Genomic DNA, 16,375 nt, shown 5'->3' on the forward strand with positions numbered 1-16,375 from the left:
AACAACAAATCGATAAAGTCAGTAAAAGTCTATGAAGAAATTCGTTGGCAACACTTTTTGTCATCGATTCGTCGTGTTGTGCAACGTTTATGTAACAATCGATGTGTGCAGCTCATCTGATGCAGCAGCAGAGCAGACAGAGGCAGACCAGAACAGAGACCCATAAATGTGTAATTATCATGTAAGGAAGATGCTTCTACCGGCACACTGAGCTACTCCACGAGCTGTGGAGGACAACAGAGGCAGAGACGGTCCAGAGTTTGGTATCTAAAGAGTAACTGTGGGCAGACTAGCTAATGCTAGCAGGTAGCGGGCTCACTAACAAGCGGGCTCAGAAGAAACACGATGGCCGTGAATCTAAGAACATCTATTCAACAAGCAGAAGAAAAGTCCTATCATCCCGTTCATTAGCTGTCTGCAGCGCTGCAGGGATACGGCAAGCCACTGTAGCATATATCTGTGAACATAATTAAACAGGATTACTGTTAACCCGTGCGTAATAGGCATGTCACCATTACAGTTTAACATAAATGTTAGCATTTCCAGTAGCTTCTACTGAACATGTTAATGAAGTAATGAAATTCTACTCATTATGTGTGGATATTTTTAAATATGTTACTTTGACTAGGATGAGGTCAACACAAACCTAGATTGTGTCTGAAATGTAAGTCAAATGTTGTTCCATAAAATATTTATTAACTATAAATATCAGCTGGGAGAGAGGGAACTAGACAACACCACTTAATTATGTATTATTGAGTCTTTTATCATTTTGCTTTTTATTTTCATATTTTTGCAGCAGGCCATGATCTCGTTTCACTTGAAACGTCGTCAAATAGATTACTCGATTAATCGATGGAAGATTCGATAGAATACTCGAATACTAAGATATTGGATAGCTGCAGCCCTAACTAATTAGTTAGACAGACATGTCTGTAACCTGTTGTTCCTGGTGGAAATGAACGTTCCGGATATCTGTGAGAACATTCTTACTGACCAATGTGACATGGTCACCCTACACAGTAAGAATCATTCAGTTATAACAATCTTTGAGATTACAGATATCACAGAAGGTAACAGCATTAAATGAGTCTTGAGCTGAATGCTGTTTGTATTAATCAACATTAAAACCAGGGTCTCCTGGTCTGGAAGCAGCCAGCGAGCATCCTGCCTGACTCCCAACCAACGAGGGCCAGCCTTTCCCGTGTTCTGTAACATCTCATCTAAAATGAGCTTTTAGTGGAAGTAATATAAAAATGGGATTACTGGCAGGCGCGTTCTAGTAGAAATACACAGATGAAGTGTTCAGGTTGCAGCTCGTATCCTCGTTTCTGATCTCAGCAGCTGCAGGTGGATGAAGATGTCCTTCTAAGAATGCCGGGGTGGCGTCGCTCATACAAACCTGGTTTCAGAAGAACATCTGGAAGTCTGTAAAGTCCTATCTGTGGTAACGGCTCGTTAACGCAGATCAAACGCTGTTGGTTATGAACACAGGCTCTACACTCTGGACAACTGAGATTTAGTTTCAGCTGATTGTCCCATTTACAGGGAGAGCAGAATTATTAGGCAAGTTAAATTTTTGAGGAATTATTTTATTATTGAACAACAACCATGTTCTCAATGAACCCAAAACACTCATTAATACCAAAGCTGAATGTTTTTGGAAGTAGTTTTTAGTTATATTTATTTTAGGGGAATATCTGTGTGTGCAGGTGACTATTACTGTTCATAATTATTAGGCAACTTAACAAAAAACAAATATATACCCATTTCAATTATTTATTTTTACCTGTGAAACCAATATAACATCTCCACATTCCCAAATATACATTTCTGACATTCAAAAACAAATCAGCGACCAATTTGGCCACCTTTCTTTGCAAGGACACTCAAAAGCCTGCCATCCATGGATTCTGTCTGTGTTTTGATCTGTTCACCATCAACATTGCGTGCAGCAGCAACCACAGCCTCCTAGACATTGTTCAGAGAGGTGTACGGGTTTCCCTCCTTGTAAATCTCACATTTGATGATGGACCACAGGTTCTCAATGGGGTTCAGATCAGGTGAACAAGGAGGCCATGTCATTAGTTTTTCTTCTTTTATACCCTTTCTTGCCAGCCACGCTGTGGAGTACTTGGACGCGTGTGATGGAGCATTGTCCTGCATGAAAATCATGTTTTTCTTGAAGGATGCAGACTTCTTCCTGTACCACTGCTTGAAGAAGGTGTCTTCCAGAAACTGGCAGTAGTACTGGGAGTTGAGCTCGACTCCATCCTCAACCCGAAAAGGCCCCACAAGCTCATCTTTGATGATACCAGCCCAAACCAGTACTCCACCTCCACCTTGCTGGCGTCTGAGTCGGACTGGAGCTCTCTGCTCTTTACCAATCCAGCCACGGGCCCATCCATCTGGTCCATCAAGACTCACTCTCGTTTCATCAGTCCATGAAACCTTAGAAAAATCAGTCTTGAGATATTTCTTGGCCCAGTCTTGATGTTTCAGCTTGTGTGTCTTGTTCAGTGGTGGTCGTCTTTCAGCCTTTCTTACCTTGGCCATGTCTCTGAGTATTGCACACCTTGTGCTTTTGGGCACTCCAGTGATGTTGCAGCTCTGAGATATGGCCAAACTGGTGGCAAGTGGCATCTTGGCAGCTGCACGCTTGACTTCTCTCAGTTCATGGGCAGTTAAGCCTGGTTCATGCTTCTCCGTCAGCTCCGCAAGGGACAGACACGCACGGATTGACGGAAGCGTTTTGGTCTCATACTTCTCCCTCTCCTGGAGAGCGTTGCAAAGCAATTCTCCGGAAGGACAACAGAGGGCATAGCGCTGTTCTGTGGTACCCTGTCATGTATCGGTCCAAGATGGTGTGTTTATATTGTGTTTTGTATATAAGAGACTTTTAACACAGACAAATTTGTCTCTCATTCTCCTCCACCTCTTCATGCGCTCACCACCTCTAAACCCACGTTTCCTGTCATTTCCATCCACAAATAAAACACTTGCTGCGCATCTTTTCACTCCTCCAGTCACGAGGGGATTAAACATTCATGAGTTTTTTCACGAGGTGTTCTTCAAGCTTCTCCGTGTCTGCCGCTGGTTATCCTCGGCTCTCTTTATGTTTTTGAGGGCGCAATGGCGGCGCTGTAGACAACAGCGGCGTCCTGGCCAATCACAAGCTTGCGTTGTCCGTCTCGACTGACGGATGTTTAGAAAAGAGAGCTCGACTCCGTCCGTCCTTGCGGAGCTGCGGACGCAGACGGAGAAGCATGAATCAGGCTTTATTTTGTGCCTTGGTTTGTCCACACGCTTCTTGCGACCCTGTTGACTATTTTGAATGAAACGCTTGATTGTTCGATGATCACGCTTCAGAAGCTTTGCAGTTTTAAGACTGCTGCATCCCTCTGCAAGATATCTCACTATTTTTTACCTTTCTGAGCCTGTCAAGTCCTTCTTTTGACCCATTTTGCCAAAGGAAAGGAAGGTGCCTAATAATTATGCACACCTGATATAGGGTGTTGATGTCATTAGACCACACCCCTTCTCATTAGAGATGCACATCACCTAATATGCTTCATTGGTAGTAGGCTTTCGAGCCTATACAGCTTGGAGTAAGACAACATGCATGAAGAGGATGATGTGGACAAAATACTCATTTGCCTAATAATTCTGCACTCCCTGTTACTACAGAAACGGGATTTTTAAAGCTCTCTGCTCTGTTGCACAACCGCAGATCAACTGATCCAGAGAAGAAGGATCAACATCCAACCTTATTTTAATATTGTCAACAGAAAACCAGCAGTTATTGAAGCGAAACGTAACTTTCATGAGCAAAAAAACATAAAAATTATTAAATGAATCCGGAAAGCATGAAGAAATGTTATTTGTGTTTTTACATTTTTACTTCAGTTCAAACTATGTTGTGTTTTCATCCCATTTATCTTGTACTTTATTGACATATTTCAGCTTTATTAATCTATGAGAACTGTTGGAAAAATAAACATTACAAAACAATTACTGGAAAGGTTTGTATTAAAGCCTCTTAAAGAGCATTACATGTTCTTTATCTCCATAGTTTTCAGAAGTTTTGGGTCATTTATGACTAAATACCTGAACACTGAAAAATTCACATTGCTGCTTAGGGCAAGGTCTGAGGGAACAGGCTAGCTGTAAACTTATGTTACTGATCCAAATGCCACGTCATTCACACAGACTAGTTCAGTTATTCATTATCTGAACTTATCTGATTAGTTCATAAACTAAATGTTTTGTTTACTTTGATTTTCAGAATGTCCATATCTTCCTTGTACCGTATTTTCCGGAGTATAAGTCGCACCAGCCATAAAATGTATAATGAAGAAGAAAAAAACATGCATAAGTCACACTGGACTATTAAGTCGCATTTTGGGGGGAAATGTTATTACTTTTCTTACAAAATCTTAGACCAAGCATTGCACATTGCGAGACAAGTACCGGTAACAATAACAGAATGAACAATCGGGGCGCAGCAGCGAACCACGGTCTCCAGCAGAGGATGGCGGTGTTTCAAACCCTCCCAGAAACGGGGGGAGGGGGGGCCGCATCACCCCGCCACAGGCTCCAGCTGGTGATGATGAGGCAGAGGAGCTCATTCCTTGTCCGGAGCCGGCCCGCAGCAGTGCGCTATACATAATTTGGTATATAAGTCGCAGGACCAGCCAGACTATGAAAAAAAGTGCGACTTGTAGTCCAGAAATTACGGTACTTGATGTTTTCAAAACCACAGAGAACTCGGGTAGTGAAAACTAAGTTTGTTAACATAGAAACATATTTACTAGGGGTGGGCAAAGATTATTTTTTAAATCTAGATTAATCTCACTGTAATCTTGGAATTAATCTAGATTAAAGTGGCTCATTTTAATTTTGCCAAAGGCATTCATAATGTGTGTGTGCTACATAAGTCATGCCTAACAGGAAGTGTTTGAGAACAGGCCAGGTGGTGCATTAGACCAGGGGCTTATCTCCTGTTTTCAAAATACTTCACAAACTGAGAAATCGTTAAATAAAATTATTTCTAAAAACTATATAATGTGATTTCATTAAAGTTTCACATTCAAAACTTAGTTTGAAAAGTATAAAACCTTTCAAATAATTGTTGAGAATATTTTTCCAAACAAAGAAACACAAAAATTCTCTAAATGACTAAAGCTGAAGGTATTTATATAATGGACAACTAAACGTGACAAACAAACAAAAGTGTAAACAGTTAGAACTAAAGTGAAGAACATTTCTTTCTCTTTTCCTGATTCGTTGAATTATTTTCCCTGATTTTCTCTTGCTCATCGAAGCGAATGACTACAAATAAAATGGTGCTTTGGTGTGTTTTATTATCGACAATAATAAAATAAAGCTTTTCCTCAGCCTCTTGAGCTGATCTGTGGGTCTGATGACTTCCCCGCATGGGAGGATTCAGACTCGTGTTTTACTCCTGAGCTCTGTTGTTGTTTATTATTAAAATGGGAGGATCGGTTGAAACAGGGAATCTGGTCTGGCAGGGTACGAACTACACCGAGGCATCCGGGGGCGCTCTGCTGCCTTGGTCCCCAAAAGGCCTTGATACGGCCCTGGGTGGGACTGAGTTTCGAAGGTGCCTGGCTTCCTCCTTTTTCACCTCAGCAGTTACTTTAACTAAGCAGATCAAAGGCATCTAACCACCGCAGAACAGCGCAGTGCGTGAACGGCTGCACCAGTCAGGTGAAGACAATGGGTGACGAGTTCTGCTGCCACGGAGCACGTCAGGCATGGATAAAGACAGAACGTACCGGAGAACATGAGCGGACATGAAGGGTCGTGTGTTATATGTGTTTTGATGGCGCCACTTTGAGAATGTTACTGCGGCCGTGCATGAGTCTGCAGTGCGTTGCCGATCAGCGCTAACCTTCGTCTCCGCTCAGAAGAATGCTTGGTACGCCGAGAGTCCATGTAGTTAATGTAGTATGTGTAGAGACCACATTTTCCTCCTGGGTGTGTCTGTGGAAGCGTAGTAGTGCCCTTTCAGCTGCCGTTACTCATCCCTGCTGGGTTAGCCCCCGCGGTGAATCTGCGTATTTCCACTTGAACATATTTGCCAAGTGATATGTACAATAATCAGATTTTTATGTTACTTCCACAAAAGGCAAGGAGGGGCAGTCCTAGCTTATAGAGCCCAACCCAACTTTGAGAGTAGATTAACGGTGACATTTTTCTATCTCGTGTTAAGAGTCTGGCCTTGCCACAGCGCCCATTACGGCCCAGCCCTAAATTATTCACACATGGAGAGTATGGATGTGAATGAATCGTATGGCAGAAGCTCTTCTGTTCTTTCATTGTGTAAAAGTAGCTCCCGGCCAAGAGAGGGTGCCGACCCGTGTCAGAACTTCATCTTTTCTTCTTCTCTGCTGATCTGAAATGATTTGATTCGTGACACAAAACCGTGACTTTCTTGCTCCGTTGCACCACTACGTGTGATGACTCACTAGGCTGATGTTTGTGTGTGGCAGCTTTGAGGTGATTGGCTACGGCTGTGCCACCTGCGTTGGGAACATGGCTCCTTTACCGGAAGCTGTCGTTGACGCCATAAGAAAGGTAAAAGTGTGTACCTGTGCAGTGTCCGGCTGAGAGCACGGGCTGAGCTGTTGGTGTGTTTCAGGGGGACTTGGTGGCCTGTGGTGTGCTGTCTGGGAACCGGCACTTCGAAGGCCGCCTGTGTGACTGTGTACGCGCCAACTACCTGGCCCCCCCACCCCTGGTGGTGGCGTATGCCATAGCAGGAACGGTGGGAATCGACTTTGAGAAGGAGCCACTGGGTGAGGAGCAATCTAAAAGCTGGAGCTCATAGAGGGTTTCCAGAGACCGAACGTGTGTGTGTGTGTGTGTGATTTGCTGGGACAGGTCTGACACCAGGAGGGGAGGAGGTGTATCTCCGGGACATCTGGCCATCCAGAGAGGAGGTCCAGCAGACTGAGGAGGACACAGTCATCTCCTCCATCTTTAAGGATCTGAAGAGAAGGATGGAGGTAGTGTGGTTGTTCAGAGGGATGAGCAGCCTGTGGATCTTCACGATTCTCCTGTACAAACTTAACCACCTCCTATAGGAGCGGCACAGTTTAGACACAGTTAGGCTACTGCATGAATGTGGGCCTTTTATTGGTTCCAAAACTCAGTGACCTTTGACCTCCACACACAGGTGACTCCAGGTATGACAGAATATTTAAGGGTTTTGTCTGAAGGTCTGAGCTGAACACACAGATTGTTCTCCATCATGATTCAGGTCAGGGGTCTGGCTACTCCGATGTAAATCAGGTGTGCTGAAGCAGAGACAGGAGCGCTTTAGGGGAGGACTCAGGCCCAAACCCGATACTCGCACCCTTCATTTGTGTCGTAGCGTTGTTAATCTACGTAACTAGACTAACTGCTGTTGCGATTCAGCTTTGTTAAACCCTCAGTAAGATCAAACAAATAGGCAATGAAACTTATATCATATATATATATATATATATATATATATATATATATATATATATATATATATATATATATATATCCACGGATATTTATATAATCGATAGAAGTTCATACACCAACTGGCTTGGTCTATATTTAATCAAAAGTTTAATATTTAATTTAAGAGATTTAAATTAATAGCAAAAGTTTATTTATTAACTCAGAAGATCTAAAGATATCTTTGCTCATCAGTGATCAATATACACCACTCTGTGTTTTATTTCAAAGAAGAGTCAGATTTAAAAAGTTAAGAATGTATTACTAACAATTGAAAGATGACTGTTTAAAAGACAATTCATAAATGACAATTTATAAAAGGCTTTGGTATTAAAACTTGGTATTAAAACAATTCATGTCTGGATGAAAACTAAACATGAAATGTGTGTGTTTGGATGTTTGGATTAGGTCTCAGGTTTTTTTTATCTTAGAGAGAGAAAAACGCGTTCTGGGTGAAAGAATTTGGTTTGCAGTTAAGCTAAATTATTTCTTAATAAAAGGCATTCAGGCGCAATCTGTCGGAAGTGTCTACCTCACCGTTCAGATGACTCTCTGTTCAGATCCGGAGGTCAAGGGAGGATGTTGATCAGCCTCTGGGTACTCGGTCTGGTAGGGAAGACCAGTTGTACCGACTCTGGTCCTAGAGATGTCGCAGGTGACACAGGTGGATGGTTTTGAGTCTTAAAATAACTGAAGGAGTTTTGCATCAGCTTGTGCTGCAGATGGCGTTTCTGTTGAAGCAATTCTATCGGCGTGACAGAAAAGCTTTAGTAGAGGTTTCGAACGGCCGACTCGATCCTCTGGACTCTGGTTGCCACGGAGAGAATTTGGTGAGCTCAAGAACTGAACTTGAACTGAGGAGTTATGTTTTAATAGACGGCCGGTAATCTTATTCTAACTAATTAGATTTTGACATGTTAGAGGGTGGGACTTAACATACCTCGGAACACGCCCTCTCAGAGACAGAAAGTTCTGGGTTGTCATGTGATAAAAGGTTATGTGAGTGCAAGGTTACCATTTAACATGGAGACTGTGTGAGGATGCAAATAATACACTTGTCATGATTAAACATTTCTGATTATCATAAATAATTATTAACCACAGAATAATAATTCATTTCAGTAATTAAATACATTTATAATGAACCTTTGGTGATTTAACAGTAAAAAGAGTTTATTATAAATGATTCTTCTGGAACGTGATAAAGTCCTTGTCTTGCTGTGGAGGCAAAGGAAGTCAAGATATGGTAAGGCCGTTCAGATTAAAGATGGTTTCCAGCAGTCTTCGCGTCTCCTGTGAAGGATAATCTGTAGATAGAAGTACAGCCAGGACAGCTTGACCCAGCTGAGGAAGTGTGACCTTTGGGTCACAAATGAGGCCATTCATGTCGCTACAGTGCGTTCCTGGCCAGCGGTGCGAGTGCGTAGGGTGTCCCGATTCTCAAGTGTGGAAGTTGGCCACGCCCCCATTGCACCCTTAATCTGCACTTCACCCAAGTCCACAGCGATGCGGACCTCAGGCAAGGGTATTACCCACAAGACATTGCTGCAGGAGAAAAGGGTCAAGTTCCTTTTCTGAAAATATGTATTTTCTAATGAAATGAGTTCATTTTAGGATGATTAGTTGATGCTCTGAATGTTTTAGACAAAGCAGCAATGAAGTTACATTTATTTCAAATGTTTGTTTGAGAGTTGTTAACTGCATGGTGGCGCAGTTGTTAGCACTGTTGCCTCGCAGCACGAAGGTTGCAGGTTCAAAACTCGGCTGCGGCCTTTCTGCGTGGAGTTGCGTGTTCTCCCCATGCATGCGTGGGTTTCCTCCGGGTACTCCGGTTTCCCCCACAGATCACAACATGCCCTACAGGTTATAAATTGTAAGTCGCTTTGGATAAAAGTGTCTGCTAAATAAATAAACATAAACATAATAAAGGTTTTTGAAAAATGTTTCACAGCGACCAGCATCCCGGCATGCGTTGTGATCGGTGATGCAATGCTCTCTGTCTCAATTCTGCAATCATCTGCACACTTGTGTACTACGCACTCGAACCCTACTGCACACTTTCTCCAAGTGCACTTTGCTGAAGTCCGCAGGGCGCAGTGCGAGTACTGAGATTGGGCCTGAGACAGCTGTCCGAGATCCCAGCTGTCCACCGTTAGGAACACACCGAGGAGGTGGAAGGCCACAGGCACAGTTCAAGTTAAGGCTTAGATGACAGAAACATCTGGGATAGACAGGAGAACAGAGTCCACACAGACCAGCACCAGAGGCCTACAGCATCATCTGGCTGCAGATGGTGTCTCGCTGCTTCGTTCAACAGCACAAGGAGATGCTGTATGTGAGAGTGATGCAGAGAAGGCCCTTTCTCCACCCACAGCTTGAACAGAGCAGCTGGAGGTCGGCCAAAGCACATCTGGACTAGCCAGCTTCATTAGTAAAGTTCTGTGGACTGATGAAGCTAAAACAGTTATTTGCATGGAGGAACAAGAACACAGAAAACACCTGCTACTGTAGTGAAACACGGTGGTGGTTCCATCATGCTGTGGGCTGTGTGGGAATCTTGTTAAAGCAGAGAGACGCATGGATTCCCCTCAGTATCAGCAGATTCTGGAGACCAGTGTCCAGGAATCAGTGACAAAGCTGCAGCGGGGCGGGACCTTTCAACAACTACGGCCCTCAGCATCTACTCAGGCAGAGGAACAAGTAGAAGGTTCTGGAATGGCCATCTCAGTCCCCAGACCTGATTGTTAATGAACGTCTGTGGTGTGAGTTATGGTGCTTACACATTAGCGCAAATCTGACCTGTGTGATAAATCAAATTCTGGTGCCTTTGGGTACCGTATGGGGCCGTGCCGACGCTGATGTGTAAGCGCCTTTAGGGAGCTGTCCATGCTCAGGAGTGTCAGACCTGAAGGAACTAGAGATGTTCTGTAAAGTCCAGAATCCAGACTGTCATCAGAAGCTCCAGGAGGTGTTTAGGGCTGCTGAAGGAGGAGCTTCTCTCTGTGTGTCTCCTATATGGCTGATGTTTTATGGCAGCAACCATCCATTCATACACACTCTAGCATCCTGCTGTAGGTAGAAGATGTCACTATGAAGCATCCATTTTCATAACAAATGTGCTTGTTTCAGAAGGGGAACACGTTTTGGAACAACCTGGAATGTCCGGACTCTGTTGTTTTCTCCTGGGACTTCAAGTCCACGTATATCCACCCACCACCGTTTTTTAGCAGACTGGTAGGTCCTCTTGTCTTTCGTCTCCTTGCTTCCTGAAACTGTTCACCTCTTCCTTATTACAAATGTTTGCAGAGTAAAGACGTTCCGGCTGCTCAGCCAATAGAAAACGCTCACGCCTTACTCTTCCTGGGAGACAAAGTGACCACGGACCACATCTCACCAGCAGGCAGCATTGCCAGGGCCAGCGCTGCTGCCAAGTACCTGCTGAGCAAACGGTGGGTTGATGAAACACGCAGGTGTGGGATCGTTTAGTTCATATGAGCTGGTAGGGCTGCACCATTGTGGAACTGAGATAGCACGATTCAGTCATGATATTTCACAGGATCACAGGCAATGAAAGATAAACGAGAAACAGTTCCTGACTCCTCGTGTGCACCAGAGCATCCTCTTCACACAGTGGAAGAACAGAAGAGCTTCTGCCTAGAAGTCCTACTTCTTAATGACTCTGGTCATATTCAAGATGGCTGCCACACAGCTTTGGAACTAACTTGTATTAATAGTTTGGAGCAGGGGTCTCCATCCTTTTGGGCCAGATCTGGATCAGCTGGCCTGTTCCCTCAGACCCTGCCCTATAAGCAGCGATGTGACTTTTTCATAGTGTTCAGGTGTTATAAATACCATACATGAAACATAAATGACCCAAAACTTCTGAAAACTATGGAGATGAAGAACATGTAATGGTCTCTCCCCTGAGCCTGAGATCAGTGGACTCAGTGGTCTCCTTTAAAAAGCAGCTGAAAACACTTGTTCAGGCTGGCTTTTGTGTGACCTTCCCTACCTACCACTGATTTCCCTCTTTCCTTTTCACTCTTTACATTTTAATCACAATTGTCTATATTTTGCTCTTTTTAAATATATTTTTAATCATTTTCTAAATTCTTTCATATTTTTACATTTTGTTTTTCTGAAACTACTCGGGATTTTTATCTTGAGAGGCGCTACAGAAATGATATTTTCTTCTTTTTAAGAGGCTTTAATACAAACCTTTCCAGTAATTGTTTTGTAATGTTATTTTTCCAACAGTTCTCATGAATGAATAAAGCTGATTTATGTCAATAAAATACAAGATACTAGTCTGCTAACCTGGACTCCACAAATGTAGCCTGGTGGTTTTAGAAAAGGAAGTCAAGGAGGGTCTAGACGTTGTTAGAACGATGTGTGGGAGGTGGCAGCGCGGGAGGGAGGAGCTAATATCGGGCTCGTTCAAACCCAGAGACACCCTAAATCTAGCGGTTTGTTTTATTCCTCTTCTCAGTCTGACGCCGCGACAGTTTAACTCCTATGGCGCTCGCAGGGGGAATGACGCCGTGATGACCAGAGGAACGTTTGCCAGCATCAAGCTCCAGAACCGATTAATCGGCAAACCGGGTCCGAAGACTCTGCACATTCCTTCGGGCCAGACCGTGAGTAGTACGGGTCTCAGCGCGGACTCGGTCCTGGTTTATCGTGCTAGAGCCGGTTCCAGTCAGACCGGTGACCCTTACGCTTGTCTGTGTCCTCGGTCCAGATGGATGTGTTTGAAGCAGCTGACCGTTACCAGAGAGACGGTGTCCCCCTCATCATCCTCGCCGGCAGAGACTACGGCTCCGGTAGCTCCAGGGACTGGGTGGCTAAAGGACCCTACCTGCTGGTAATCAGCTGGGCACATGTCCAGAATCCCTCCTGAGCTCTTGTAGAACTTGGTTCTGATTCTGTGGGCTTGCAGGGGGTGCGCGCTGTCATCGCAGAAAGTTTTGAGAACCTTCACAAGAACCAGCTAGTGGGAATGGGAATCTTACCGCTCCAGTTCATCTCTGGCCAAAATGCCGACTCCCTGGATCTCAGTGGGAAGGAGCGCTTCACCATTCTGGTCCCTGAGAGCGTGGGTCTGAGGCAGCAGCTCACTGTGAAGGTAGGTGGCTCTGCTCCAAATCACTCAGGTCCTTTCACCTCAGAAGCTTTCTGATGTTTATGGGTTCTTTTGCAGACCAGCAAAGGAACATCCTTCTGCGTCACCGCCATGTTTGACTCTGAGAAGGACGTTATCTGTTTTCAACATGGAGGGCTTCTTAGGTATGTGGCTCGAGCGGCGCTCTCGAGCAGCCCTCGACCCGGGGCCGACTCAGCTGGATGTCCTCCATGTCCATGAGCAGCTGCCGTCCTCATCAACTAACAGAGGAAGCTGATTTTCTTCCGTCTGGAGTGTTTCAGCGCTCCTCCTCTCCAGAAGGAATAATGGACTCCCAGCTTGGAGCTCATCCAGGAAGACGCTCCTGTCTCCTCCATCTTCTGGTGCTGGACACAGTGGTTAAAGTTCCTGCTGGTGTCTGACTACACAGATGTTGGTTGTGGTGTAATGGTACCTGTCCCTCTCAGGTGTCATGTGTGCTGCAGGAAGTGAGGTTATGATGTGTTGCATCTTATTGTACATAATTTATAATAAAAGGAACCAACCAGGTGTTTGTGTTGTGTGGGCGGGGCTTGGATGGACTTAAGTGTCCCAGCACCATCAAAAGGTCTAACTCCTATTAAAAAATATTGTCTGTTTGAGGCTTTTATTGTTGTTCCAGCGGCTCCCGGAAACGTGACCCAGACAGGGTCCAGTAGTGACGCGATGAACAATAACCAACTGAGATCATTTTGGTCCTTGTCAAGGCCGGATTATAATATGGGCAAACTGGGCACAGAACGCTATAGATCACTGTACACAAAAACCACCAGACACAAGAACAGTTTCTTTCCTTCAGCCATTTCTCTCCTGAATCTGTAGATTATTTTACCATCGTTTTACTATAGTTTTTAATACTTAATCAGTATGCTTATGGATATGTGTGTGTGTGTGTGTGCGTGCGTGTGTGTGTGGGGTATGTGTATATGTATATAGGTGTGTGCGTAAATGAACATGTGTGTGGGTATACATGTTAGTGTTTTTAGGTATTTTTATTCTCATTTATTATGGTTGTTGTATGTTTTAGAGAGCGAACATCTACCGAAGACAAATTCCTTGTAAATGTACTTTTACTTGGCCAATAAATCTGAAATCTGAATCTGAACCAGGGGCCCAAGCAAGCAGCAGTTTTTTTTTTGTGCAGCAGTCAACGGAGAAAAATTTTGACAATTAAAATTGCGTCCACATTTTCAAAGTTAAACATCTCGTATCTGCATCTATACTGCTCCGCTTCAGCCCTCTCCCCGCTCCTCTAAACATTGAAAGAATCATTTAATTTTCTGTTCTCGCGTCTGTTTGTTGCAACCACCAGGTACAAAAACTAACTTGTTTTTTATTATTTTTTTCTGTCCTGTCTCTTGTTTATTATCGTCCTGCATCTTCTCTCAGTCCTAAAGAAAAACTGCTACCTGGCTTCATATATATTCACCTTATGGGTTACCTTTGAACTGCAGTGAAAAAAGATCTACCGACCGCAAAAATAGCTGAGTGCGCACCCAGCTGCACCGGTGCTGAATTAACCGGAGGACGAAACCGGTGATGCGCTCCGCTCTGCAGCAGTAAAACACATCAGGCACAAATAAAAGACAGAAAACATAAAAGAATATAGGCCGGCAAACAATTGCGTCACGTGTTAAAATTGTTTTTGAGGTGGCGACACTTTGAGAATTACTGTGGCCGTGCTCAGGACACATCTGGAGCGCATCAACCATCAGAGCTCTGCGCCTCTCAGCTCTAAATCCCCGGAGGGTCCACATGAATAATGTAATATGAATAGAACCATGATCGTTTTTGGTCTAAAAATACAGTCCATCTTCCCTAATGTGTTTGTGGCCCTGCAGATTTTTCTAACTATCTGCACTTATATGTACCTCTCACCGTTCATAAGGGTACTGCACCATCAGCTACAACAGCCCAGACAAGGGCAGAGAAAATAGAGACACAGAGGATAATTCTGTCTGGATGTGGATGGAGATTACATTTTACAGCAGCCTGATCATCATTTAAATACGTAAACCATCACGTCTTCTAGTCCACGCTATCAGCATTATTTTAATGTGTGTGTGTGTTTTCCACTTCAAACACTGGTCTAACCAACCAGACCAGCGTGTCCAGTAACATATTAATGTTACAATTAAACCGTTTCACCTCATGTAGGCTAGGAACGTTTCACCTGCCGTGGCCCGACCGCTTCTGCTCCACATAAACTTTGTGCGTGATCAAATGTCTCTACAGGAGCTTTCTGAGCTGAAGAGGCTATTCTGCCTCAGACTGGATGCATCATGCGTCTCCATATTAGAGACGGGAACAAGCGCTATTCAGCCAAACTTTCATAATCAGAGAACATTTTTCCAAGTAACATCCCTCAGAGAGACCGGGTTTCCAGACCGTTTCAGTGGGAGGAAATCTTACGCATCGCAGTGGTTCTGCACTGCGCTGCAAACCCCTCTACAGATCTTCAGCTCACTGTCCACAGTGTGCGCTGCGAGCGGCACAGTGTCCAGTATAAAGCTCTGATGTTCTGATGGGAATCTTTTCTTGATTGATTTAGTTACCTCTGCGATGTGCGTAATGATTTAAATGTCAGCTCATCTGTATCAGTGTTCGTCGGGGTAATTCTTTCATAACAACCAGCAACCTTGAGTTTATCCATCAAAATAAACAGTCAAATGGAAATATCTATAACCCTGCCATTTAACTGTTTTGCCTTCTTCTGAAGATTGTTGCAAAGAGAAACAAACTTGATTAACCCCAGAGCCATGCGCACTGCTCTGACTGTAAATGAGGGAAAAAAACGACTTAATCGGATCCTTTTACCTTTTCAACATGGTTTAATGTAAAAATTCATTCAGTACAAACTTTAGTCGCATCAATCTAACGAGACAGAGCCTGGATTTGTATTCTGAATAGTTTAAACATGTTTAAAACGGAGACATGCGTGATGAGTCTTAAAATTCACACCTGCTCAGCAATTATGGAAATTAAACTAACAAGATGAATAACAATTATTTTAGGCACAGACAGCATCCCCCACACTTTTGAAAAGCTTGCAACACACCTGCTACCAGTTGCAAATTGTGAAGGGGAATAATTTTCACAAATGGCAAGAATAAAAAATGAACTGAGAACACAAACAACAGCGTCTCAGAGCACTGTCACTGATGGCTGTTGAATCTCAGCTGGTCAGGAATCTGGACTTTGATGACATTGTAAATGAATTTACTAATAGAAAGGCCATAAAGCAGATTTTCTGAAGGCAAGAGAGGAGACAAGAGGAGACAAAAAGAGGAGTAAGGAGACAAGAGGAGGAAGGAGACAGGAGTCAAGAGGAAGGAAATAGACAAGATGAGGAAGGAGACAGGAGACAAGAGGAGAAAGGAGACAGGAGACAAGAGGAGGAAGGAGACAGGAGACAAGAGGAGGAAGGAGACAGGTGACAAGATGAGGAAGGAGACAGGTGACAAGAGGAGGAAGGAGACAGGAGACAAGAGGAGGAAGGAGAAAGGAGACAAACAAAATACCTGCAGATATCTTTGCAAACTTTTCAATAATTGTTTAATCTTTTAAATAATCTGCATTACTTTCTGTTGTAGTGTGACAGTAGGATCTCTTTTACAGCACTCACTCGCCCCCACTGTCCCACAGATTGACAACATTTTTGTTAGTACAGGCAGAAGAGAAGACAGGAGCACTGTGAGG

The 16,375-nt window shown here is 43.8% G+C and overlaps 1 protein-coding gene across 1 annotated transcript in view; it reads left to right on the plus strand.

The window, feature by feature from the left end:
- Positions 1-13,186, plus strand: part of ireb2 (iron-responsive element binding protein 2) — a 38,313-nt gene extending 25,127 nt beyond the window's left edge. The window contains exons 14-22 of the mRNA XM_015952187.3: positions 6,516-6,600; positions 6,665-6,821; positions 6,907-7,031; positions 10,645-10,749; positions 10,822-10,964; positions 12,005-12,152; positions 12,257-12,379; positions 12,455-12,640; positions 12,716-13,186. Of these exons, the coding sequence (XP_015807673.1) occupies positions 6,516-6,600; positions 6,665-6,821; positions 6,907-7,031; positions 10,645-10,749; positions 10,822-10,964; positions 12,005-12,152; positions 12,257-12,379; positions 12,455-12,640; positions 12,716-12,877 (1,234 nt within the window). The 3' untranslated portion in view covers positions 12,878-13,186. The remainder of the gene's footprint in view (positions 1-6,515; positions 6,601-6,664; positions 6,822-6,906; positions 7,032-10,644; positions 10,750-10,821; positions 10,965-12,004; positions 12,153-12,256; positions 12,380-12,454; positions 12,641-12,715) is intronic.
- Positions 13,187-16,375: the final 3,189 nt, after the last annotated feature.

Source organism: Nothobranchius furzeri, chromosome 14 (assembly GCF_043380555.1).
Source record: "Nothobranchius furzeri strain GRZ-AD chromosome 14, NfurGRZ-RIMD1, whole genome shotgun sequence".
NCBI classification, from domain to species: domain Eukaryota; kingdom Metazoa; phylum Chordata; class Actinopteri; order Cyprinodontiformes; family Nothobranchiidae; genus Nothobranchius; species Nothobranchius furzeri.